The following is a 23,724-nucleotide window of genomic DNA, read 5'->3' as shown; positions in this document are numbered from 1 at the left end:
CTGTGCTCTAGGGTCTAGAAGGCCGAGCTGTTTCGTCCCTCGCCACCTTCCCCGAAGACCTGCCGCGTCCGTACGTCCATGTCGCTTGCCGACCAAATCAAGACCGCGTCGTTAGCCTGTTGCCACGGACAGCACCGTTCTTGCAGAAGATTCGGCAGTGGTCCTTCAGGGTTCTCTATCGGTGGTTGGGAGCTCGAACCCTCCCCAACTCACGCTAATCCTATCACGCGCCCTTTTTCTTCTGGTTTCCTGAGAGAGACGGATCGCTTGAGAACTTTCGGCTGCGAGTGCCTGTGAGTCAGTGACCGAGCGAGACCGTGCACACGCCGGCGAGATCGAGCCAGGCAGGCCGCCTCCGGAACCCATGGCACGGCACGTGAACGCCGGCGGACGCTTGGCTGGGATTTGGTCACGCCTCGTTTTCGCCCGGGTTAATTGCGGGTGCACGAAGGTTCGGCTCGGCTCCGAGCTCGCGCCCGTGCCCTGCTGCTTCGCGGATGCGTCTTCGTCACCAGCTCGCAACGAGTTCTCCGGCTTATCGACTTGCCGCCGGCGAGCTGATGCAGAACGTTGGAGACGGTCGCCGGGCTGTCCCTTCGAGCATCACGGGCGACACGGCGTCCGTGATAAGCCGTGACCCTGTCACCCGTACATGATACGGCGCCGTGGACAGTACATGGGCTTATACGATGCGTACACGGCCAGCTACTACGATCTACGCGTACCGCGCCTATTATGCTTCTACAGTACCACCGTACTGTCCGGACAAAATTAGCGAGGCTTGGGCAAGCGTCACGCTCCCAAGTTCCAACCCACACGAGTGGCGTTTCGCGCGCACGCGTGCACGCGCTGCCGCCATCGGGACACGAAACCTAGCGGTGCCCGTACTGGAACATCATGCGGGCCTGACCGCCTGAGCGCGGGTTACTGAAAAACCCAGCTCGTTTACTGCAAACATCTCTTTCTTCCTCGCACACATCTTTTCATACGATCCAGCCCGTATTTAACACAACCCCCGAGCTCTCGGGGAATCGAATTTTCCAATCGCGTCGCAGAACAGAGAGCCGGCGAGCGGCGATACTACCATACCATCAGGAGCTGACCAGTGAGTGACCACGCTGACAGCCTCGCCATAAAACCACAGAGAACCTGCCAAGATAACGGAGAGCTCGCTCGCTGGCCTCTGCGTCTCCTGCTCCCGCTGCAGCTCCTCTCCGGCTCCGCGCCCCGGGATCACGAGAGGTAAATGGCAGAGGCGGCACCGGCGAGGGGAGAGCAATGACCATGAGGTGCGCCAGGCACCCGTACGAGGGCGGCCCCGGCGTCTGCGCGCCGTGCCTCCGCGACCGCCTGCTCGCGCTCGCCGCCGCGCAGAACGAGGCGTCCTCGCTGCCTCCGCCCCCGCCGGAGCCGGAGCACGAGCTGGTGTTCCCGCGGTCGGTGTCGCCGTACGTGTGCCGCCGAAAGTCCGACGCCTCGGGCGCGCGGGGGCGGCCCCTGCTCTTCTTCCGGACGCCGCAGGTGGGCCCCGCGTACGGCGGCGGCGGGGGAACTGGTGGGTTCGAGGAGGGCGACATCGGGTTCCGGAGGCGCCGCAGCGGCAGGTTCTCCGTGCTCGCCGCGCTCTTCGGCCACAGATCGGAGGACAAGGAGAAGGACGGCGGCGCCAAGGAGCGGAGGCACCGACGGTCCTCCTGGCTCGCCGGGATCGTCCGCCGGAAGAAGGATCCGGCCACCGCGTCTCCACCGCTGTCCCCGCCGCGGCGCTCGTGGCGCGGGGTCAGCAACCGGGGCCTCTCGCCGGTGCGGTACGCCGACGGCGACGGCGAGGAGAGCACCTCCCCCGCCGCGGAGTCGCCGTGGCTGCCCTCGCCGTCGCCGATGCGCAAGACCCCGTGCCGTCGCCGCCTGGGACTGGGGGGCGCCGGCGTAGGGGCCGGCGTCTCGGGGTTCGCGGTGTGCATCAGCCCGCTCGTGCGGCCCGGCCTGGGCAGGCACCCCCGCGGAGGCCACCCGCCGGACGCCGTCTCCACCGAGCTCCGTCCGTCGCCGCTCCACCCGCTCACCTCCAGCGCCTCGCTCCACCACTGCCGCTCCTGGAAGCTCGCCGACGGGGGACGCTTCCGGTGAGCTCATCAATTCTCCTCCTCCCATTTTTCACCCCCAAAATTACACGGCCATTTACATCTCGGGGGTTTACTTTTTCTTTCTTTCTTTTTTATCTTGACGTGAAAGCTCGGAAAAAAAATAGGGGCATTGCTGCCTCGCAAGCTGTTCCACTGACATGTGGGCACCGACATTTCTTCCGAGGGTGCTGCTTGTCAGTTGAACATGTTGCAACGCTGTAAAAAGGAAAAGAAAAGGCTTCCCGTGCTCGACGCTCATGTATGTACAGCTTTATTTCGTTCCGATCCGTGCTCGGATTTTTATTTGCGCTCTGAGATTCTCCGGTCAATAGAATTTAGTGGCGTCTGGTTGGCAGGTATAGAAGCCATGTGGGTGGAATTAAATGCTGGGATTATTAATGCGAGAGGGATCTTAAGTGATGTCTGCTTGCAGTGCAGGCAGCAGCGCTGAGTGCAGTAGTGCGATGCCTGCTGCGCAGCACCACTGCAATTTTCATCTCGTGCTAATAAACGAGTCTTGTTCATCGTAGTTTCCGTTCTAAATTGGAGGTTGTTTTAGCTTTTTTAATTCCATAGATGCGGACTATATATAAGATGCATAGTAAAAAATTATAAACTTATAAATGCTAAAATGATATCCACTATAAACTTATAAATGTACAATTTGGGACGCTGCAAGTAATTCAGAATGTTAGTTAAGGAGGAAGGTAAAGCCTCCGAACGTCCTCTGAGAGAAAAACCAATCCATAATTCCATTCGGTGGTCAGAGTGACGCTCGGACCCTTCCACAGGGAACAAACGCATTTGATGGCTCCCTGTGGACCAAAGCAGGTGGTGCTCCCAACCTCGTCCCTATCGGGCTAGAGGCCAGATCTGAAAGTCCGTCATCATTCCGGTCGTGGCTTCCAGCACAAACTTGCTTCGACTGGACGACGGTTACTGCCAAACTCGCAGCACAATTCTGATCATTTGCTTGATGCCCACTCGTACGATAATTTGTTCCGTTGCATAAAATCGGTGCAACACTCGCTCGTAGACTCGCAGTACTTCAAGTGCTTCCGCCATGGCATAAAATCGGTACTCCTTCCGCAATTAACTCGCATAAAACCAGTGCTCTACAAGGTCAACTCGCTCCATCCTACTACTCTCAGTCTCTCACCGATGCTGTAGCACTAGCAGTCTAGCACCGGTGCTGAAACAAAGTCAACGACGAATCTAGGAGGACTGGGTAGGGCAGTTCTTCTATTCTCAGGCCACAGCCGCAATGAATGAATGAACCATTGAACTCTTGAAAGCTTGGCAATAATGGGCGTCGTCTGCTGATGCTGAGCTAGAGCCCACTTCCGTTGAGCGAGCTCAGCTTCCGGCCGGAATAATGGCCTCCACAGACGACAGGGGGGTGGTTGCGGGCTCGCTCCGCTTCGCCCCGGACCGAAACGTAAAGGCGCGCAATCATAGCAGGTGCTCTCGTCTCGTCCTCGCCGCGGTCGGGAAGGAAGAAAGCGCGACGCCTTTCCGGTTTAAAGCTGGGTGCGGTGGTGCTGGTGGCCCCCTGCAGAACAAAAGGCTACGATCCGGTGAATCGCGATGAGCTGTGCGACGTGAGTGACGAGCATATGGGCAGCAACACCAACCGGGCAACATCGGGCTGCAAGAAACGTCGTGTGCTATGCGTATCCTAGTGAGTTTTGAGGTTCGATTAGCAGCAAAAAGGTGGTGAACTGAAACGAAAAGGTGGACCAAGAGGTTAGCATTATTTTACATACGGAAAATAGAGCCCTTTAAAGAAAAGAAAAGAAAAGAAAAAAGAAATTGTGGCGCCTTGCTGGGCTTGCTGTTTGTATAGACTCCACAGTCCGCATGTGCAGATGCAAGTAATTGTCTTGGTCAGCTATTATTGGCATGGGGGGGCATGAACACTCGAAATTCCATGGGTTCATCGGGCCGACAAAATGCCGACCACCGCATAATTGGATTCATGGCGAAATCGATTGCAAACTCGGAACTCCAGGCGCCAGCTCTCGCTTGATGTAAGCCTGCCAGGGAATTTGAGACGCTCCGATGCTATTAGAGCAAATCCTCTCGTCCAAACTCAGGTAATCCTTCATCAGGCTGCAAATAGAAGAAGATGAATGTAATCGTCAGCACGAGTGTTGGCATCCAGCATTGCACGCCCGTGTCATATACGATGAATGAAGCACGGCGTGTACGGGATGTGCAGTTGATGGTAAGGGCGAGAGTGCACGCCACCAAGCCGTTGCTTCTGCGCGTCCGCCTCGCCTGTCGTTTCTGTGGGGTTAAGATTGGGATGCTTGCCGGATGCAGGAATAGCCAAAGAAAACGAATTTGGCGCTTATAAAGAAAAAGGAAATTGGAAAAGAGGGCCTGGCCCAGTGCTGATGCAAGTCCAAAGAAGTATTGGGCCGTCAAAGCGTAGAGTTGGGCCCATCTTCAGTCGCACCTGGAGTGACAGACAAGTGAGCATACGGCATCCTCTGCCAAAACAAACACGTGTTCTTTGCCAATAACACCAGGCCTGCATCAGGATTAGGAATAAAGTTGTCATCTTGATGATGTGGAAATAACAGCGCAACTGTTTCTCTGTTTCAGCGAGGAAACACAATGTGGCTAACTTTGTCGTAGTGTGCCACTTCTCCTAGATGCTTTGTAGGTGAACAATTCACTGAAAAATTGCCATCAGATGTAAGGAGCACTGGGTCTGACTGTGTACCATAAGATGCTGGTACTGGTAGCATACTCTGAAAATTCTGAAACAATTGCCTGGGTTCCAGTTGGGTGCTGTTTCGGATTTTTACAGTCCAAAAATATTCTGTTTTCCCAATCACTCTAACCGGCTAACCGCCACAGGACATGTCTATCAGTCTATCTCTGTCATGTGTTAGCAGAAGTGTCTCAGCGATGAAGACTCAGTGCATCCATCATTTTGATCGGTTTTCTTACCCAGGGATTATCATGGGTAGGTACATACATTGTAACTCCCTAGCAGTCTCTAGCAGACGCTCTGTTCTGAAAAAGCCCGGTTCTTCCTATCATCCTATGAAAATGGGATGCGCGCTGTTTTTTTATGCCTCCTTTATGCCATGCTCAGTGCTGGTGCTACCGTGATCTAGAACATGCCGTTTCGCTGATGGCACCGCTGACTATCGAGCACAGCGCGCCGCCGGGATCGGTCGGCGGCATGGGCCTCGACTACGGCCAGTGTCAATTATCGCTGCCCGCCCCGGCGACGTCTGCTCGCCCGCCCCGCGCCCGTCCGCCGAACGCCCGAACCTGAGGCCCCACCGCTAGCGAGACAGGGTTATCTCCCAAGGCGGTGACGACCGGCCCGGCGGTCCCGATCAGGTGCACGCGCGCGGTGTTTGGAACGCGGCTTTGGTCCCCGTTCCAGCTGCGGCGGCGACGGAGAAGGGAGGCATTCCCAGGATGGGTAACGCTGGACGGCGTATGCCGCGCTCAATTGCATGGCAGTGCGGTCGCCTGTGATGCCGAGCGCGACGGCGGCGGCGGCGAACTGGGTGGCCGCGCGGGCGCGCCCCTGTCATGGACGGTGTTTCATTTCCCGTCCCCCCCGGACGGTATTTCATTTACCGTCCGGGGTCGAGGTATCTGGAGCCGTTAGATCTCCACTGTACGGTCACGATTCGGCGAGATGGCTGCAAGCACGATCGTGTTCTGGTCCATGCGGAGGCCAGATTTTTCCGCGGGCCGTTGAGGCCTCTCTCCTCCACGGGCCACACCAGGCCACAAATATGCCCATGCCGGTAAGGCAATCCCAGGGGGCCCAGGCAGGCACTCGGCACTCCGTTGCGATCCAAAATTTCTCCATTCTGAAAAAATGGATGCAGGATCATCAAAGGTGTAAGCCAAATGATTTGGGACAAAGAAAATTAACATCCATCAAGCTTCATTCATCTTCCAGTAAAGCTCTGTGCTGTTTGGAATGCAGATAGCTAGCTCGTACGTACAATAATTCAATAAACCCTTTTTGATCCAGTACTATGTCTATTTGATCCATACTACGGTTCATCCTGTTCAGCCACGGCCGAGGCTCAACTCAAGCGGGCAGAACCGCGTCGCTCCCCGCGCGCGCGGCGCCGGCGCCGGCGCAGACGCGGCACTCGGCCCTCCCGGCGCGGCGGCCGTCGGCGTAGTGCTGGTACACGTACGAGAGGAACCCCCAGACGGCCATGAGCATGGCCACGACCTTGATCCCCGTCATCCTGTCCCCGAACAGCGCCACCGCGAACACCGGCACCAGCGGCAGCGACAGCGTGGCCGTCACGTTGGCGAACAGCGACGACACCCTCGCGACCAGCCGGACCATGCCCACGGCCGCCGCCTGCCACGACACCGCCGTTCCCACCAGCGTCAGCACGTACCGCGCCCTCCCGTCCCTGAACGCCGCCATCTCCGCCGGGATCGTCCGCCAGTCCCCCGACGCCATCAGCCCGGCCACCGATACCGCCGCCGCCACCAGGTTCGTGTACATCTGCAGCGACAGCACCCACCGCAGCGTCCGCGCCCGGATCACCTTCTCGAAGGTGGCCTCGAAGAGGGACATGATGAGCGCGAAGAGCGCCGACGCCGCCAGCACGAGGACGAACCCGACGGGGTACTTGCCGCGGGGCACGCCGGAGGAGGTCCCGTCGGAGGCGGAGCCCACGCCGAGGAGCGCGGCGGAGAAGGTGAGCAACACCACGGAATTGGCGATCAGCGCCGTGAAGCGCTGCGCGTTGATGAGGCGGGAGGTGACGGCGTTGAAGGCGAGCTGCGTCGCGGCGACGAGCGAGAAGGTGGACACGGGGAGGTACTGGAGCGCGTACGAGTACATGAGGTTGTCGAAGCCGATGAGGACGCCGATGCCCACGTAGATAGGCAGCATCTTGGACGCCGCCGGCTGGCGCTCCTCCGCCGGGGGCGCGGGGGTCATGAGGAGCGGGACGAGCAGGAGCGGCGAGCCGCCGGACTGCGTGAGCGTGGCCATCCACTTGCTGTTGCCGCCGGAGTTGTAGTACAGGCGGCCGAGAAGGGTGGCCACGGTCGTCCCGCAGAGGACCATGAGCATGTCCACCGCCACCGTCATCCACCATCGCAAGCCGCCTCTCGTCGTCGGCCGGCGCGTGGCGGCCTTGGGTCCCTCGCGGCCGGCGTCATGGACGGATTCCTCGTCTGGAGTGCCTTATTAGCACAATGATGAAAGATTGCCGTTGGTTAGTTTAAAATGGGAAATTTCGCATAGGTAAAGTTCACTCCTTTTTTTTTCTGAACACAAACAAGAAAAATGGCTGTTAGGCACGCATGCAAAGCTGCTTTTGCGAGATTTTTTTGTTTGTTTCTATCAATCAGGATGGCACCACGAGCTTTCACCAATCAACTACCTAATTCAATGGTGGTAAGGTAGGTGGCCCATGCAGGAAGTGGCGCAGCCTATCTGTTTTGATCTTACTGTTTTTTAATGATTGCTTTTCGTTCAGTTGAATAGGTACTCTTATTGAGGAAATCTTTTTTTAAGAAACATGTTTTTAAAAAGATTGAGATCTTAATGGGAGATGATCTCGATGTTAGAACGTTGTTTCCTACGATCTTGCTAGCTCTCTCAGGACGGCAAGGCGAGCTGCCAGCACAAGAACAATCAAAGCTCCGGCGAGACCCTACCCCGTCGCGGCTGGGCGGCGGCACGTGGGGGCGTGGGCTGTGCAGGTGGAGGTCCTGCTGCTGCTCTAGGTTGAAGATGAACAGGAGCCATCGGATGGCCATCCAATGGTGGAAAAATTCGAGTGTTCAGGGAGCTGTAAATGCACGAGTGTGCTATAGACATCCAAAAAAATTGTTGTTCGAAAAAAAGGTGGAAAGAAACCAAATGGAACACAAACAATCAACTTGAAACGAGAACGCAAAAATCAACTTGAAGTACATCTGATTTGGACTCACGGAAAACAGCACAACGAAAACAACAAGAAACGTGAACGCAAATCAACTTGGACTACCTCTGATTTGGAGCTGAATTTCTTGAGCATGCGCCATGCTGCCGGGTGCCAAGGTCCCGACTGAAATCCAACACCAGGTTGAGAGAGAGGCTGCTTCTCTTCTCTTCTGCCTCAGCTGTCTCCGGTTGTTTTTCTAACACTTCTTGCTAATGAACAATGGAGTCCAGAGCACCTTGGGCTTGGGCATCATATATATCGATCCCAACATTTATAATAACTGGAAAGGGACATCTATTTCCAGTACGGTTGGGTGACTTTTTCCCCTCGGTGTGGGACCGGGACCCACCCTCGCGAAGTACACAGATCTGGACTGCAGGTTTGATTACCATTTTCCATCAAATCGTCACGTACCGGGTACACAATTTCTGTCTGTTATGATTGAGGTGCGCGGCAAGGCACGTAGAAGATTTCCGGTCCACAAGGGATGGTTCACGGCGGGAAAACTGATCCATCCTTTAATTGGTTTTTAATCCGTTGGTCTAATGGATAGCTTTCCAGGAGTCCCCCGTGACCTCTTTTAGTACCGGTTGGGGGTTCCAATGGGTACTAAAGGTCACCCATTAGTACCGGGTGGAGCCTCCACCCAATACTAATGTGCTCACTTGGTATTAATGAGTGACCTTAAGTACCGGTTGGAGTCTCCAACTGGTACTAAAGGTCCTACCCGCTCTTGTCCCCCTTTTCTCTCTCAACCTTATCTTCTCTTCTCTCACACTTCTCTCTCGCCGCCGCCCCCTCCCCCTCCCTCCCGCCACCTCCCCCTTCGGCCCCCTCCCCTTCCCCCTCTGCTCGCCCCTCACTAGTAGTGAGGAGCAGTAGCGGGGCGAGGTGCAGGGCAGTGCTTGGGCGCGCGAGGGAGCGGCGGCTAGCCGGAGGCAGCGGGGCACAAGCAGGGTGCGGTGGCGGGCTGGATGTGGCGGCGGCTGCGAGACGGGGCAGTCGGGCGCGACTGGCGGGGCGGTAGTAGCGGCGGGGCGGGGTAGGGATGCGGAGCCGAGCGCCCAGCTGGATTTCATTTTTTTTATTTTTTAATACCCCTTTAGTACCGATTATTTGACCCAGTAGTAAAGGCCCCCCTTTAGTACCGAAGTAGCAATACCGGTTACCGGTATTAAAGGGGGTTAGGAACCAGTACTGAAGGGGCTTTCCCTAGCAATTGTTGTACGACTCATCCTGTATCTTCTTTGTCGTTCCTCCTCGAGAATGTGCGACTCACTCCCCTGTCCCACTCTCATCAACCTTCTCTATCTTGGCGGCGGCTCGCACCACCATCATCACTCTCTCGTGTGTAATCTAGCTTTGCAAGACTGTTTCATGTGCCATCTAAAACATCCAATGCATTTATGAGCATTCTATATAAGAACTTTTAATTGTTAAATTTCGAGTCGCACTCAAGTTTGACTCAAAATAGTTGCACATGCAGCACTGCTTATTTGATTAATAAGTGAACCACCACCCAAATGATTTCAACCATCTGATCATCTTGTCATAATGTGGTGTACAAATAGGTTGTACGTATAGCAGCAACACCTCCCCCCATTCCACATATATAAGAAGAGTAGTAAGGAAGTACCTTGGTGGATACACTTTAGTTGCCTTATATGTTGTTTTAACATGATGCAATGCAGAATTTTAGATATATGAAAGGAAAAGATAGAGGAAGATATCATGATTTCTCGGAGCACTTGTTCCATAAGCTAAAAATTAAGACTGATCATCACTCATGAAGTCATGAGTGCATTTTGAGCTTTTCTGTTTCGGTGCTTTTAATCTTTAGGTTTTGACTTTTGAGTTGCACTCGAGTTTCACTCAAATGGTTGTATGTGTAGAGTGTTTATTTGATTAATAATGAACCACCACAGTACCCGAGTGGTTTAAACCATTTTTTCACCTTGTGATAATTTAGTTGTACATACAATAGCAACAATCCCCCATCCCAAGAGTAGCGAGCAAGTGTATTGGTATGCATCAATCACCTTATAAATTGTTTTGTACAATTATAATGTAGGGTTTGGAGAATAGAGGAACATGAAGATGCTATACGACTTGCATTTATTTATTCTAGAACTAAATAATAGTTCCTCCGTCCCAAATTACTACTCGTTTTGGTTTTTCTAGGTACATAGTTTTTTATATGCACCTAGATATATACTATGTCTAAATACATAGCAAGGTGCATGTACATAGAAAAACTAAAACGAATAGTATTTGGGGATGGAGGGAGTAATTTATTACAGTGGTTGTTTGCTAAATATAATGATAATCCATTATAAGGGTTATCTATTTTGAAATAGTCATTGAAAATATTGTGTTATTTCATTTCACTAAAAATTGTTTTATTCTTGTGTCATGGAGGAGACTTTGTTCTCATATCTGGTGAACACCGTCGCCATTCAAATTTTCTCATGTGTATGGGATAACGTAGTGCTTCACATCTCTATATCTCAATGGTACATTAAGAATAGAATGGAAGTTAACTTTAGAATATCAACCTATCGTCGCATCAGTAGGTGGTGCACGTGCACAAGGACCAAATTACATGGTTGGAATGTCTTCCTCGAATAAAACCCTAAATGAAAGAATCAGATAAGACTGTACTCCCCCCATCTACCAATGTAAGTCCTATTTTGACTACGGAAAAGTCAAACTATCTTAGATTTCACCATCAATTAACCAAATTACATGCATGTCTAGTGCCTAAAAGTTGCACGGATAGATTTATACTCTAGTACTTTTAAGGTGGTCTTGTTTTTGTAGCTAGTGATAATATATTTTTTAAGAAATTAATGGTCAAAATGCACCTTGAAAGACTTATCCTCTATCAAATTTGTGGAGTAGTACACTTCAGTCTCGATCCATGTGGAGATAGGCATGCAGCTCAATTATCGGTCTGAGTCTACCAGAAATTGACGTGCACATGCCAACTTGCATCACATTGATGATCAGGGCAAAGACTTTCGCAAGCCGACTGATACAGCCGTTCGATCTGACAATATAGCACTATCGATCAGACATGAAAGACAGAAAGAGTGGTGGTTTGGCGAGCTAAGCATTTCCTGCTGACAGGCAGAGGCGGAGTGATTTTTCGGATTTTCTGTCCTGATATCAGTTTCAATCTGAGAAAGAAGCAGGCACGTGTGAAAGCAGCAAGCTTGACTAGTATAAATCCCTTTCAAATTTGTAGCTGAGTTCGTCGATTTTTTTTTTTTTTGTAGCTGTTGGCAGGCACGGTGAGAATCCAGGAAAGATCCAAGAGCAAGGTGAGGTCCTTGCATGTCAGTGTCTTCCTATAAAGACCGGTGATTGTTGACAGGCTCCGTTGCCGACTGCATTGCGCCGTCTATCATCCGGGTATCTCTGTCCACTCCTCTGAGTCTGAGCAATGGCGGCGGCGGAGCGGAGTTGACGACCAGGGCTTTTGCTGATACAGTGGGTTGATTAGACACAGTCACACAGAGATTTCGATAACCATTTTCTCTACGATTCCCATGATTGCACCAGCCATCAGTTTTTACTGAATACGACAAGGGCAAGTAAGCATAGCATGGGGTTCCTTTTTTGCTTTGAAAAGTATTCAGGATGCGTCATCTCCACAATTGGAGGATCCAATGAAATCTACTTGCATCGGTCCAGCTTTGAACTAGTGAAGTGAACTTCTGTCGACACAAAGAACTGAACTTTCAGCATTTCCCAGTGGCTACCTGCTTCTTGGCTTTGGCACGGTCGTCGAGGTAGTGCTGGTACACGTAGGACAGGAGCCCCCACACGCCTATGAGCATGGCCAGCAGCTTCACCCCTTCCATCCGGTCGCCGAGGAAGATCACGGCCATGACGGGCGCCAGCGGCGTGCCCGCCGTGCTGATCACGTTGGTGAAGAGCGACGACACCGTCGCGACCAGCCCCATGAGCCCCATCGTGCAGAGCTGCCACGAGACGGCCGTCCACGCCAGCGTCATCGCGTACGCCACCTCGCCCTTCTCGTACGCCGCCATCTCCCCGGCAATGCCGCGCCACTCCCCGGAGGCGAACAGCCCGGCCACGGACACGCACGCCGCCGCGGTGTTGCTCCAGAACTGCATCTCCAGCACGGCGGGGAGCGCGTCGCTCTTGAGCACCTCCTCGAAGGTCAGCTGCATCAGGGACAGGATCAGGGAGAAGAGCGCCGACGCCGACAGCGTCAGCGCGAACCCCGCCGGGAACTTGCCCTTCGGGATGGCGCTGCCGCTCCCATCGGAGCCGTGGCTCACGCCGACCAGCGCCGCCGAGAAGGTGAGCAGCACGACGGAGTTGAGGATGAGAGCCCGGAACTTCTCCTTGTTCAGGAAGTAGGAGAAGACGGCGTTGAACGAGACCTGGCTCGCGGAGATGATCGAGTAGGTGGACACGGGCAGGTACAGGAGGCCGTACGAGTACATCAGGTTGTCGCCGGCGAGGAGGACGCCCAGGCCGGCGTAGATGGCGGCGAGCTTGACCAGCGACGGCCGGGAAGCCGCCGCCACGGAGGGCTTCCTGGATCGTAAGTAGATTAACAGCGGGATGGCGAGCGGCGTGCCGCAGGACTGCACCACCGTCTGCATCCACAGGCTCTTGCCGCCCTGGTCGTAGTAGATCCTGCCGAGGAGCGTGGCCACGCTCTGCCCGGCGAGGACGAACACGATGTTGACAAGAACCACGGCCCACCACGCGAGCCGTTTGGATAGCGCCGGCCGCGGCGCCGCGGTCGCAGGACATGCGCCACCGTTCCCAGCTCTCTGTCCCTGATCGTCTTCAGCTTCTTGGCCTCGGATACCTGCATGTCCGGCTCATCAATTCAGCTGTTGCTTTGCTCAATTAACCGCAGCATCTAGTACATAGAGAGAGAGAGAGAAGGGACCTGCGATCTGCAGCTGAATTTCACCAGCTTCACCCATCTTGAAGCCCTAAGAATGGCATGCAGCAAAGAGATTGCAATCAAAGATTTGTATGCTACAAGTTTGAAGCTCCGAATATGACAAAGCAACTACACATACAGCGACTGTCTTTAGGTGTCCTGCCTACAGGCTACAGAAGTTGAGGAGCTGATCTTGCGAACCCTGCGCGTGCTCCTCCGATCCCGTATGCTACAACTGAACAAGTGATCTGTCAAGAGATAGAACAGACAGCACGTTGCGCAGGAGTCTGGATTTGATTATTTGCTGTCAACATTCGCCTGACTCATTCATGTGCTACGACTGGCAGATATTTTATTTCCTACTGTGGTTCAGTGTCCCCTTCATTCTCACAGAAAATTTCAACGATGTCTGCAAGTTATTCCAAAGGAGGATGACGTTGATCGCGTGGGAATATCCAAACGGAAGCAAACTTATGATTATCTCCTGTGGCGAAGAATACAAGCTTTCCAATTATTGAGCAGCGCTAGGATTCCGCGGTGGCAGTACGTGTCCGATCTGCTGTACGAATTGTTGTACAAAAAGACAGATGCTACGAAAGAAAGGGGCGACTGAAATCGTTGTTCCCTTCGGTCCAAGGACGCCAGCCGTTGATTCCCGATGCTCAGCTCGTCCTGACGTCTCCTTCCTCCGGTTTCTCCTCTTCACACGATGGCTGCCCCCGCCGTAGAGCTTTGGATAGTAGTGGATTGAGTGGAATGGGAGGGATTGGAGAGAAACTTAGTTCATTTTAGATTCAATCCCCTCCCTTCCACTCCAACATTCTTCTATCCAAACAAGCCCGTACTAGTTACTGGTCTCCTCCAATTTCATCGGTGTCCTTGCTGCTGAATTGGAGCTCATGGCCGTCCGCCGTAGTAACACCCTATCCTGATATGGCGCAACGCAAGTCCTTTACCTCACTGTTGGTCCTTTAGTCGCCAGAAAGCTATGACAAGAATCATATAAATTATTCCCTCAGGTGTGCTTAAAAAAACTATTTCCTTAGTCGAACAACAAATTCAATTCTAAATTTGTTCCAAATCAAATTATTTTAGTCTGATCAAGTTTATTATCAAGAATAGTATCAGTATTTATGATACTAGATGCGGAGCATATCTGTTTCGTGGTGGGACTAATTGAGCATAGGTAAATCGAGAATCAATGTCACAACTCACAACCATGCGGACGCACCACCTCATATTCTTATCTAAGAAGACGCATTGTTCTGAGATTCATGCCTACGGGAAGGATACAAATACCCAACATCATATGCACTATATTTAAAGGAAAAACACATCTTGAGATGGAATGGGTGGTTTGTGATACTAGAGTGTGGTATGGTGTGTAGTTGTGTTGTTGATTTTCTTAGCTCCGAATTGGTACATATGACACATGTAGTAGTGCGCAGTTGAAAAACATGTTAGCTAACCTGGTAATTATTTACAAGGTTCCTATATCTATTTTCTACAAAGGCTGAAATTTATTCTAATATAAGTACTACTGCCGTTCATAAATACTTGATGGTTTGACCTATATGTATTCATGTAGTCAAACTTTTGAAACTTTGATTGCCAATGCCTTTCAAAACATTCAGTTTACAAAAATAAATTCATGTACGCAGATTTGTCTTGAAAAATATTTTCATAATCACTTATGTTTGTTAGACATTATAATTATATTTGAAAAAGAAAAATATGGTTTAAAGTTGCACATCAAAGATAATAAATTCTGCAACGTTAAAGAATATTTGATGAGAGGTATACCAAATCGCATGTATTTGATCCAATGCTTTGATAATCACGATTAAGACATTCAACTTGAGCAAAATTTACAAGGGGACAACAGATAAAAAGAATGCTCCAATAAAGACCAACAACAATAAAATTATTCACCAGCAAACCTATCATGATTTATTCCACCACACACATCCTTACATAGATGCAAAACAAACCAAGACCAATGATTTCTAAGAAAAACCTTAGCTACAATATAAATGCTAAAAAAAAGAGCTATAGTTCCCTCCTAGTGAAATGTATTTAAATTAACATAAATAATGAACACCTATTATCTCATAGCCAACAAACTAAATAGCATAGAACTTTCTACCGCAAGATAATTGTGGACCCTAGGAATCCCCCTCCCTATCCGCTTCTAGCTTACTTAACATCAAGATATTGTTGATAGACATATGAAGCAAAACCCCATATTGAAATTAGCATGGCTATGATCTTGACTCCATTCATCTTGTCATGAAAGACCATCACACCAAAAAGAGGAACAATAGGCAGAGCGAAGGTGCCGATCACATTTGAGAACAACGATGATACCTCAAATATCAAGCCCACCATTCCGATAGAAGCAACCTGCCAAGATACTGCTGTCCACACTAGTGTCATCAGGTAAGAGAACTGTCCTGATTGGAATCTGTCCATCTCCCCTTTCAAATCCTTCCATTCACCACTTGCAAATAGTCCAACAAGAGCAGCAAAAGTTGCCACGAGTGCAGTATATATCTGCATGTTCAAAACTGCCGAGAAGGTTTGCTTCTTGATCACATTCTCGAATGTAAGTTGCATCAGAGAAAGGATAAGTGAGTAGGTGCCTGACGCTCCTAGTGTCAATAGGAAACCCAGAAGATACTTCCCTCTTGAGACACCGGCTGGTCCATAAGATTCGTGATTGACTCCAAGGAGTAAAGCAGACAAGGTAAGCAAGACCACAGAGTTCATGATTAAACCGGTGAGTTTCTGAGAGTTCAAGACGTATGAGAAGATGACATTGAAGGCAAGCTGACTAGCACAGATGAGTGAAAAAGTTGAGACTGAAAGATACATCAGCCCATGGGAGTACATCATGTCGTCGGCGGTCATGATGAGCCCCAAGACAACATATATCATAGTAATTTTGCCGATCGGAGTTTCGCCGGAAGACGACTTTGAAGGGAAAAAGAACAATCCGAAGAACAAAATAGGAAAGCCAGCAGTCTGCACAAATGCTGATAACCACTTGCTGTTGCCACCTTGGCTGTAGTAGTATCTCCCCAATAATGTTGCTGATGTCTGACCAACAATGAGGAAGAAAGCATCTGCTGCCACCACAAACCACCATTTCCAATTCTTGGCTTCCGGGCTTCCTGCTGGTGCTTCCTGAGCTGCTGGAGCTTCGCTTTTCGATGCTTCTGCGGTTTACAGTGGGAACCATTAAAGTCAACGGTGTAACAGAAGAAGTGGACAAGCAAATTGTTCTCTTTCATAGTTTTGCATTTAAAATAGAGTAACAGCTTCCCTTCTATTTCAGCAAAGCACTAACACTAGGGGGTGTTTGGATATTCACACTAGGGTGTGTTTGGATACGAGGTGCTAATTAGGAGAACTAAATATGAGCTAATTACAAAACTAATTGCACAGATGGAGAGACGAATCTATTAAGACTAATTAATTCATCATTAGCAAATGGTTACTCTAGCACCACATTGTCAAATCACTATTGTCAAACAGGTGCTAAAGTTTAGTAGGGGTATCACCCTTAATTAGTAGTGCCTGAATAAGATAGAAAGGTAACGTTGCTCGCTGGAGTTTCCCAAACTTTCCGAATTGAAATTCCTCACACTCCTGCAGCTAAAATGCTACTGGCACACAGCCCTGGTATGGTTTTGGAGGGGGATGGTACCCAATATACTGGTTGATCCACACTTGTAAGTTGTAACACTGTAAACACATTAATAACATGCAAGGGAATAGGAAATATCTAGACTATCTGCATTTTTCTGTAAAAAAAATCAGAAAACTTATATTCGTACTGATGATCATAGTGATTGGCAAAGAAAAAAACAGAGAGAAGAGAATGGTTTTGTAGTTGCAATCTACATCTAATTCACCACATCACTGAATCACAATATTTGTGAAAAGCTTTAGAAAATTCTAAAAATCAAAGTAACCGTAGAAAGCTAAAATATGCCTGAAATGCAAACCACACAGAGTATTCGCCCAACTTCTCCAAGAAAAATGTTTTGTACAGGAGAAATAATGCGCAAGAAAAATGATATCAACTGGCCGACAAAGAGCATAAATAAAAATGTGACGACCATCAAACAGCAGCCAACTGACCTGGGATTTGTATCTGAACCTCTGCGGTGTTCGTGTTGGTGCCTCCGCTGTTGCCACCGTTGTTGTCGGCCATTATTTTATTCGAGGCACTCTAAAAAACCTCCAGTGAGATCGTGGAGAACACAAGAGGAGGGAGACGACGAGACGAGAGGGCAGTGCCCAGGCAGGCAGAAGAATCGCGATGCCACGCGCTTCGCGGTTGGGGAGAAGGGGGTGGCATGCGCCTGTCGTCGGAGAGGGATAGATCGATCCGGATGAACAAGCTTGGTTTTCTAAAAATAGAAACCTTTCTGGGATGCTGACCCGGTGACCCCTGTTCCAAAGAGAAGACAGCCTGGTGGTGTTCACTGGCCAGTGGGAGAAGGAACGAAGAAGAAGCAGAGCCCCGCCCGTTAGTTCCTCCGATCCCTCGGCGGCGACCGCGCGGATGGCTGCGCTTGACAGTAGGAGCTGACGAGCTCCGCTCGGCTCCGTCCTCTGTGACGTCTTTGCTCCTCTCGCCGCTTTCCTCTCGTTTCTCGTCTCCTCGTTGCGGGAGCGCGCGGGGCGCACGGTGTCCGGTCCCCTCTAGCTTCGCGGTCGCCCGTGGCATGCACCGGTGGTTTTGCATTTGGATGCCCTCCACGTCCACGGCTTTTCTCTCGCTACTAATCCATCTGTTTCAAATGATTTTTCTAGGTATATATCTAGATATATTTAGATATATACAAACATCCATGCACCTAAAAAAGTCAAAATGACCTACTCCTTCCGTTTCAAAAAATGTAGGTTATTTTATCTTTTTTACCTACATAGATTTTACTATGCACCTAAGTATAAGGTTATGTCTAATATGTAACAAAATCTATATATTAAAAAAAGTTAAAACGACTTATATTTTGAAACGGATATGAAACCAACGCATATGATTATAAAGGATTATGAAACCCCCCTATCTTCCACCCTGATTCATATCGACGATCAAGACGACGCCTACAGCGCCGCCGTCACACTTAGCGCGACGGACGCCTCCTTGGTGAACTCCGCGTCCTCGGCGGCCAGCGGCGACGGCACGTGTAGCTCCTTGAACCCTTGCTCGCTGGTGCTGGGGGCGTTCAGCACCGCGCTAAGCGCCGTCACCGCGTCCTCCAGGCCGCTGGCCGTGCCAGAGGCGATGCCCTTCGCCGCCACGGCGATCTCGGACACCGCGCTCGAGTACAGCTCGGCACATGAGCTGAGGCACTCCAGCCGCTTCTTGTCCTTCTCGGAGGCCTGTAGCGCGGCGATGTGCTTGGTTGTGCTCTTGGAGGCTACCCCGGTGATCCTCACGGCGATGGCGGCGAGGCCGCCCTTGTCCGCGGCGGCGCTTCCCTTGTCGGCTTGGAAGAACTTGATGCAGTAGTCGTAGCCGAGGTCCGGGTGCTTAGCGGCGAAGGACTTGCACGCGTCTTGTAAGATGGTAGCGTTGGACGTGGAGCAGGCAAGGAGGAAGACGAGAGGATACAGAGCTTGCAATAGCTTCATAGTCTCCGTGGCTCTATTTCCTCCCGATGCAAATTGAAGTTCCAGTGTGTTTGGAATTACTGGATCCTTGACAGAGTATATCTAGTGCGTAATGTAGACGGCTATCGTTTGAACTGATAACTACTCCCTAGCCATAAATGACTTGACGTTATAGATATCGCCTGCCATGTAGATTTCATGAATTTTTAGAACAGTTTAAGCATGGATACAAAAGATGCATGTCCCTCAATCAGCAAGTGAATGCTTCGTATTTAGATAAGTTGTGCAATTAAATCCTTCCTATTTAGGTAACTAATCAACGTCGTAATTTACCGTGGGCAAGTACATTGCTACACATCAGCGGTCTCATAGATCGTCTCATGCAGTGCCACGTAGGATTTTTGATGATGTGGAGGAGAGAGAGCGAGGAGAGAGAAAGAGGTCGTTGCTTCGCGAGACAACCACCTCATGAGCTAAATTATAGGACTACGAGACAACTTAACAACCATTGTACGAGTTATTGTTACCGTGCAACTCATAATATTTTATTTTTCTTATGCACAAATTAAGGAATTATATACGACTACCAAACAACTTATAGGACAACCCATTGGACAGGTTGCCTATTGAATCATCTCAAGATTACGTGTCAATGCATGAGACCGTCTATTAGACGACACCAATGTACTTGCCCTAATGCCTGCCTATTTTAATGGATTGTTGTGAGTCCTTACATTGGACAGATTTTGAAACCCAAGATTGGTTGTAATTTAGGAGAAAATCTTAGTAAAATTTTATGACGTTAGGGTAGTAAATCTATGCATAGCGATTTTGTTTATGAATGACCACTAAATATTGACAGAGTCAATACTTATTTCAGAATATTCATGGTCTCATGAAAGCACTTTTCAAAACATGTAAAAGAGTAAATAAATGGATTCTAAGTCAATTCTAAATAGAGATGAATATATAAAAGGATCTTTGAAGATCCTAACATCTATTGGTTTATGGAACTATTTCTTGAGACAAATATATAAATATCTATACATGTGTGCACATTAGTGACAAGAGAATAATAAAGATTCCATATCATGTAGTAGATCTTTAGGGAAGAAAGCATGTTACATAATAACTGGACTGGACACATTGAAAGAAGGAAAAAGAATCTGTGTTTTCTCCCGCGGGCTACCTACTAGGCCCAGCACTTTCAGCCCTCAAAAAAGGCAAATCAGCCTGCAAAAAGTCCATAACGAACCGCAGGCCTTAAATCCCGTCAGGATCGAGTCAACTTGGTAACTGGGCCTTTCATCTTGCCATTGTTGCCAAATCACCCACCCACTCAGGCCCGTTTGTTTTAGTGGCGCGCGCGCGAACGTGCGCGCAGCGGCGCAGGTGGGGCACACCGCTCCCGTAAGGCGTCAGCGACCCAGCATCGCGGCGGCGCCCTGCCCGCGCTCGCTCACCGGATGTCCGGATCCATCTTCATGATTCATCAGCACAACACACACACGGGATCCGTGGAACTTGCATTCCGGCCAGCACCTCCAGGCTCAGACTTCAGAGCAGCTCGCAAACTGCACAGGCCACCATTCTGCCGAGACAGGCCGGTTGCTCAACGGCTCCAATACTTCTCCGGGTCAGAGTGCGCTTTCTTTTTTATGTTCCCCAGTTTAATTTCCCTTGCGAACCATGTTGCTTTAGTACATACATAGATCGAAGCCAGGTACTAGTAGTGGACTGCTATTACATTGATTTTTTTTAAAATAAAATACTCAACACATGCCGGCGTCCGTGCCTGTACCAACGTCACAGTTTTATTAGTGGCCAGACCAACAAGACCTCGTACTCGTATGCACGCTGCTACTTCTGCCTGCCAGCTGAATGGTATTGGTAAGCTGAACACGACGACGTGAACACATCGGGACGGTAGCATGTGACCGGACTCGCCCGCGGAATCGTTGCACCAAACCTTACGGGCGCAGCGCCGCTGTTTCCGTTTGTTGCCAAACAAAAGCAACGCCCGCGTCGTGGCTTCGAGCCTCTGACCACGGTTGCAGGCTTGCAGCAGCCCTGCAGGGGAACTCGGCGCTCGCCACGGTCCTCGTGGATAGAGTTGGTGACCAAACCACATCAGCCGCTGCTGCGGTGCTGCCACCGCCGGCAGGACCCCGGGACGACGCAAGTTGACCGTCATCCACAGTGGAATGCCTTGGCCTTCAGGTCGCCGCTCCGCTGCACGGGGAACGGGTGAATCGAGGGCAATCAGTGTTAGTTCGATCTCATCCGGTCCAACGACTCGATCTCATCCGAGTCGGTCCAACGACCGAGTCGGCCCTGATCAGGGGCACCCAACTGAACATGGTTGGCGGACTCCCATCGCGCAGCGCTATAAAGAGAAATGTGGGAGCCGGGAACACGCATGCAAAGGTTCACCGTGCCTACCAAAACAACCTGACAGACCTTTGACCGATCATCCTAGCGATGAAGCGGCGGGAAGCTCCACCACCCACACTCGCCGTCAACGCCGCTGTCACCGCCATGGCAAGCTCTTCCTCCAAGCCTGATGGCCACCCTACTCTCTCTGTCTCTCTCTCTCACTCTCTTGGTTAGCCATGAAACATGTTGTTGTTTATCCTAAGATTAAGTTAATTACCCGCTAGATTCACACCTAGAGGTACAAGAAAATTCTATCAATGGTATCAGAACCTAACACTAGCGTGTAGATCTAATCAGGAAAGTTTTACACCGAAGCAATTAGAAAGAGGTGATTTAGAATCAAAGAGGAACAACCCTAACCCAAAGAAGTGAACGACGGCCATTGGACCTTCAACTGACAGCCGCCGGTAGCAAAACCTAACCCTAAAATAGAAGGGGAAGAACCAGAGAAACAGAAAGGGGGTTAGGGGAGCTTACCTTCACCGGATCCACTCCGGGAAGAAGACACAGCCACCGTCGCTAGATTGATCGACGGTGGCGCGCTCGCCCTAGGGCGAGCGCGCGCGCCGGCAAGGGGACCGGCAGCGGCACCGCCACTTGAGTGCACCCGCCGGTGAGGGGACCGGCGGCAGCGCCGTCACCCGCCACAAGCCTACCGGGCCTACCGAGGGGAAGCCTCGGGCTGGGGCTGCGCTGCCGGCCTTCTCCCTTAGCGCCACTCCGCTTGGCGCCACCGCTCGCTGTGCTCACCCACGCTCCACCGCTCTGCCGCTCTCGCTCTCTCACGCACGGTTGCGGCTGGGGGCAGACGAAATGGCTAGGGTTTGCGAAGGGGTGGCCGTGAGCGGAGTTTTGTTTGTCCGATCTCAACACTCAGCCATCGATCTCAGATGGACGGCCAGCGCAGCCGAGGCGGGAGGAGAGATTGGTAGCTCAGGCCTAGGTTGCGGCCTGGGAGAGCGACGCGCGTGTCAGCACCAAGCAGGCCGGGCCACATTATCGCGTGGGTCGGCAAGATAGTGGGGTTTAGGCCCAGGTGGGCGTGAGGAAGCTGGCTCGCGGCTCCGCTGCCTTGCGCGTTGGGCTGCTGGCAAGTCGTATTCTTAGTTAGGCCGAATGAACAGTAGAGATTGAGCCCCTTTCCTCCGGTGGCAGCGCCGTCACCTGCCACGGGCCTACCGAGGGGAAGCCTCGGGCCGGGGCTGCGCTACTGGCCTTCTTCCTCAGCGCCGCTCCGCTCGGCGCCGCCGCTCGCGTGCTCACCCGCGCTCCGTCACTCTCGCTCGCTCTCACACAGTTGGGGCTGGGGGTGGACAAAATGGCTAGGGTTTGCGAAGGGGTGGCCACGAGCGGAGTTTTGTTTGCCTGATCTCAATGCTCAGCCGTTGATCTAAGATAGACGGCCAGCACATGCCGGGCCAGCTTTCAGCCAAGGCGGGAGGAGAGATTGGCAGCCCAGGCCCAGGTTGAGGCCTGGGAGAGCGACGCGCGCATCTCCGCCAAGCAGACTGGGCCAGGCGCGCTGGACCGGCAGGACAGTGGGGTTTAGGCCCAGGCGGGCGCGAGGAAGCTGGCTTGCGGCTCCGCTGCCTGGCGCGCTGGGCCGCTGGCAGGCCGTATTCTCGGTCGGGATGAATGAACAGTAGAGATTGAGCCCCTTTCCTTTTTCTTTTTCCAATGAGTTTTTGATTTTCTTGAAATTGAATTAAGGCTCAAATAAAATTAGTTTTAAGGAATTTTCATGTGGGTAAAATTCATGAATTAAGTCTAAGTCTCAGTAGCAACTTTTTGCTAAATTTTAAAGTATTTTTGCATCTATTTTTTCTAATTAAATTGGAACCAATGAAAAAATTTAATTGGAAAATAGATTGAGAGTGAGATAAGTTGAGAATAAGTAACGATTTTTTCTATCATATATTTAAGTTCAGAAAATTATCATAAGCTTTTGTTGTGTTAAGTTTAAGATAAGTTGATTTTTTGGCATTATTTTGCCAATTTATGCATTAAGTTGAAGTTTTTGTTCTATTTTTTCTAATTAATTTGGAACCGATGGGAAATTTAATTAGAAAAAGTAAGTAATTTTTTAGTATAATAATTTTATCTATTGACTAATGTTGTTGATAAGATTATTATGCTAATAAGTTTTGTTTTATCATTATTGATTCTATTTCTGCCCAACGGTGATATAGAATTAATATTGAGAAGTTTCATATTTTAATTTGACCAACGTTGAATTAACTCAATTTTTTTTTTCTGAATTTTGGTTTTCAGGCAATCCTTTGAGTTATGTCTCGTCCATAGAGCCCCTCAATGGAGGGAATTACGGCTCATGGTGACAGAAGATTGAGATAGCACTTGCGCTGTCAGATATTGATCTAGGAATGACTGCTCCCTATCTCATTGCTCCTGAGGACCCCACGAGGGGTGAGAATGAGAGCGAAGAAGATTTCAACGCTCGAGTATGTGAGCATGCACATGTTAGAATGAAGTACGATCTTGATCATGCACAGTGGGATCAACCAAATCGCAAGTGCTTGATGGTGATTAAGAGCTCCATTGTGGAGGCTATAAGTGGAGCAATCCCAGAGTGTGCCACCGCTAGAGAGTACCTCAGGAAGGTGGAGAGTCTGTTTACTGGCTCTTCAAAGGCTTATGG

The 23,724-nt window shown here is 50.5% G+C and overlaps 5 protein-coding genes across 6 annotated transcripts; 1 reads left to right on the top strand and 4 right to left on the bottom strand.

Moving 5' to 3' along the window:
* Positions 1-400: 400 nt before the first annotated feature.
* LOC117862891 (uncharacterized) lies at positions 401-2,413 on the top strand. The gene has a single exon (XM_034746440.2). The coding sequence runs from the start codon at positions 1,279-1,281 to the stop codon at positions 2,128-2,130; it is 852 nt and encodes a 283-aa protein (XP_034602331.1). The 5' UTR covers positions 401-1,278; the 3' UTR covers positions 2,131-2,413.
* Positions 2,414-6,034: 3,621 nt separating this feature from the next.
* On the bottom strand, positions 6,035-8,322 carry LOC117862833 (probable purine permease 11). The gene is made up of 2 exons (XM_034746357.2): positions 8,135-8,322; positions 6,035-7,325 (listed from the first exon to the last, which is right to left on the bottom strand). The coding sequence occupies exons 1-2, from the start codon at positions 8,169-8,171 to the stop codon at positions 6,202-6,204; spliced, it is 1,161 nt and encodes a 386-aa protein (XP_034602248.1). The 5' UTR covers positions 8,172-8,322; the 3' UTR covers positions 6,035-6,201.
* A 3,271-nt stretch (positions 8,323-11,593) lies between these two features.
* LOC117862650 (probable purine permease 11) lies at positions 11,594-13,425 on the bottom strand. Of its 2 annotated transcripts, XM_034746151.2 has the most exons (3): positions 13,144-13,418; positions 13,008-13,053; positions 11,594-12,923 (listed from the first exon to the last, which is right to left on the bottom strand). In XM_034746151.2, exons 2-3 carry the CDS (start codon positions 13,042-13,044, stop codon positions 11,815-11,817), a joined length of 1,146 nt encoding a protein of 381 aa, XP_034602042.1. In that variant the 5' UTR covers positions 13,045-13,053; positions 13,144-13,418; the 3' UTR covers positions 11,594-11,814. The 2 variants fall into 2 exon arrangements, with proteins under 2 accessions (XP_034602042.1, XP_034602043.1); XM_034746152.2 differs by having other exon boundaries at positions 13,008-13,425.
* A 1,760-nt stretch (positions 13,426-15,185) lies between these two features.
* LOC117864824 (probable purine permease 11) lies at positions 15,186-17,223 on the bottom strand. Its single transcript, XM_034748911.2, is given in 2 exon segments — positions 15,186-16,222; positions 17,151-17,223. Coding segments are annotated over 2 exon segments (1,110 nt in total).
* Positions 17,224-18,122: 899 nt separating this feature from the next.
* On the bottom strand, positions 18,123-18,665 carry LOC117864823 (putative invertase inhibitor). The gene has a single exon (XM_034748910.2). It carries the CDS (start codon positions 18,651-18,653, stop codon positions 18,123-18,125), a length of 531 nt encoding a protein of 176 aa, XP_034604801.1. The 5' UTR covers positions 18,654-18,665.
* Positions 18,666-23,724: the final 5,059 nt, after the last annotated feature.

This window comes from Setaria viridis, chromosome 7, assembly GCF_005286985.2.
Source record: "Setaria viridis chromosome 7, Setaria_viridis_v4.0, whole genome shotgun sequence".
Classification (NCBI taxonomy): domain Eukaryota; kingdom Viridiplantae; phylum Streptophyta; class Magnoliopsida; order Poales; family Poaceae; genus Setaria; species Setaria viridis.
The sequence above is the reverse complement of the archived record's forward strand: the minus strand, read 5'-3'. Positions and strand labels throughout refer to the sequence as shown.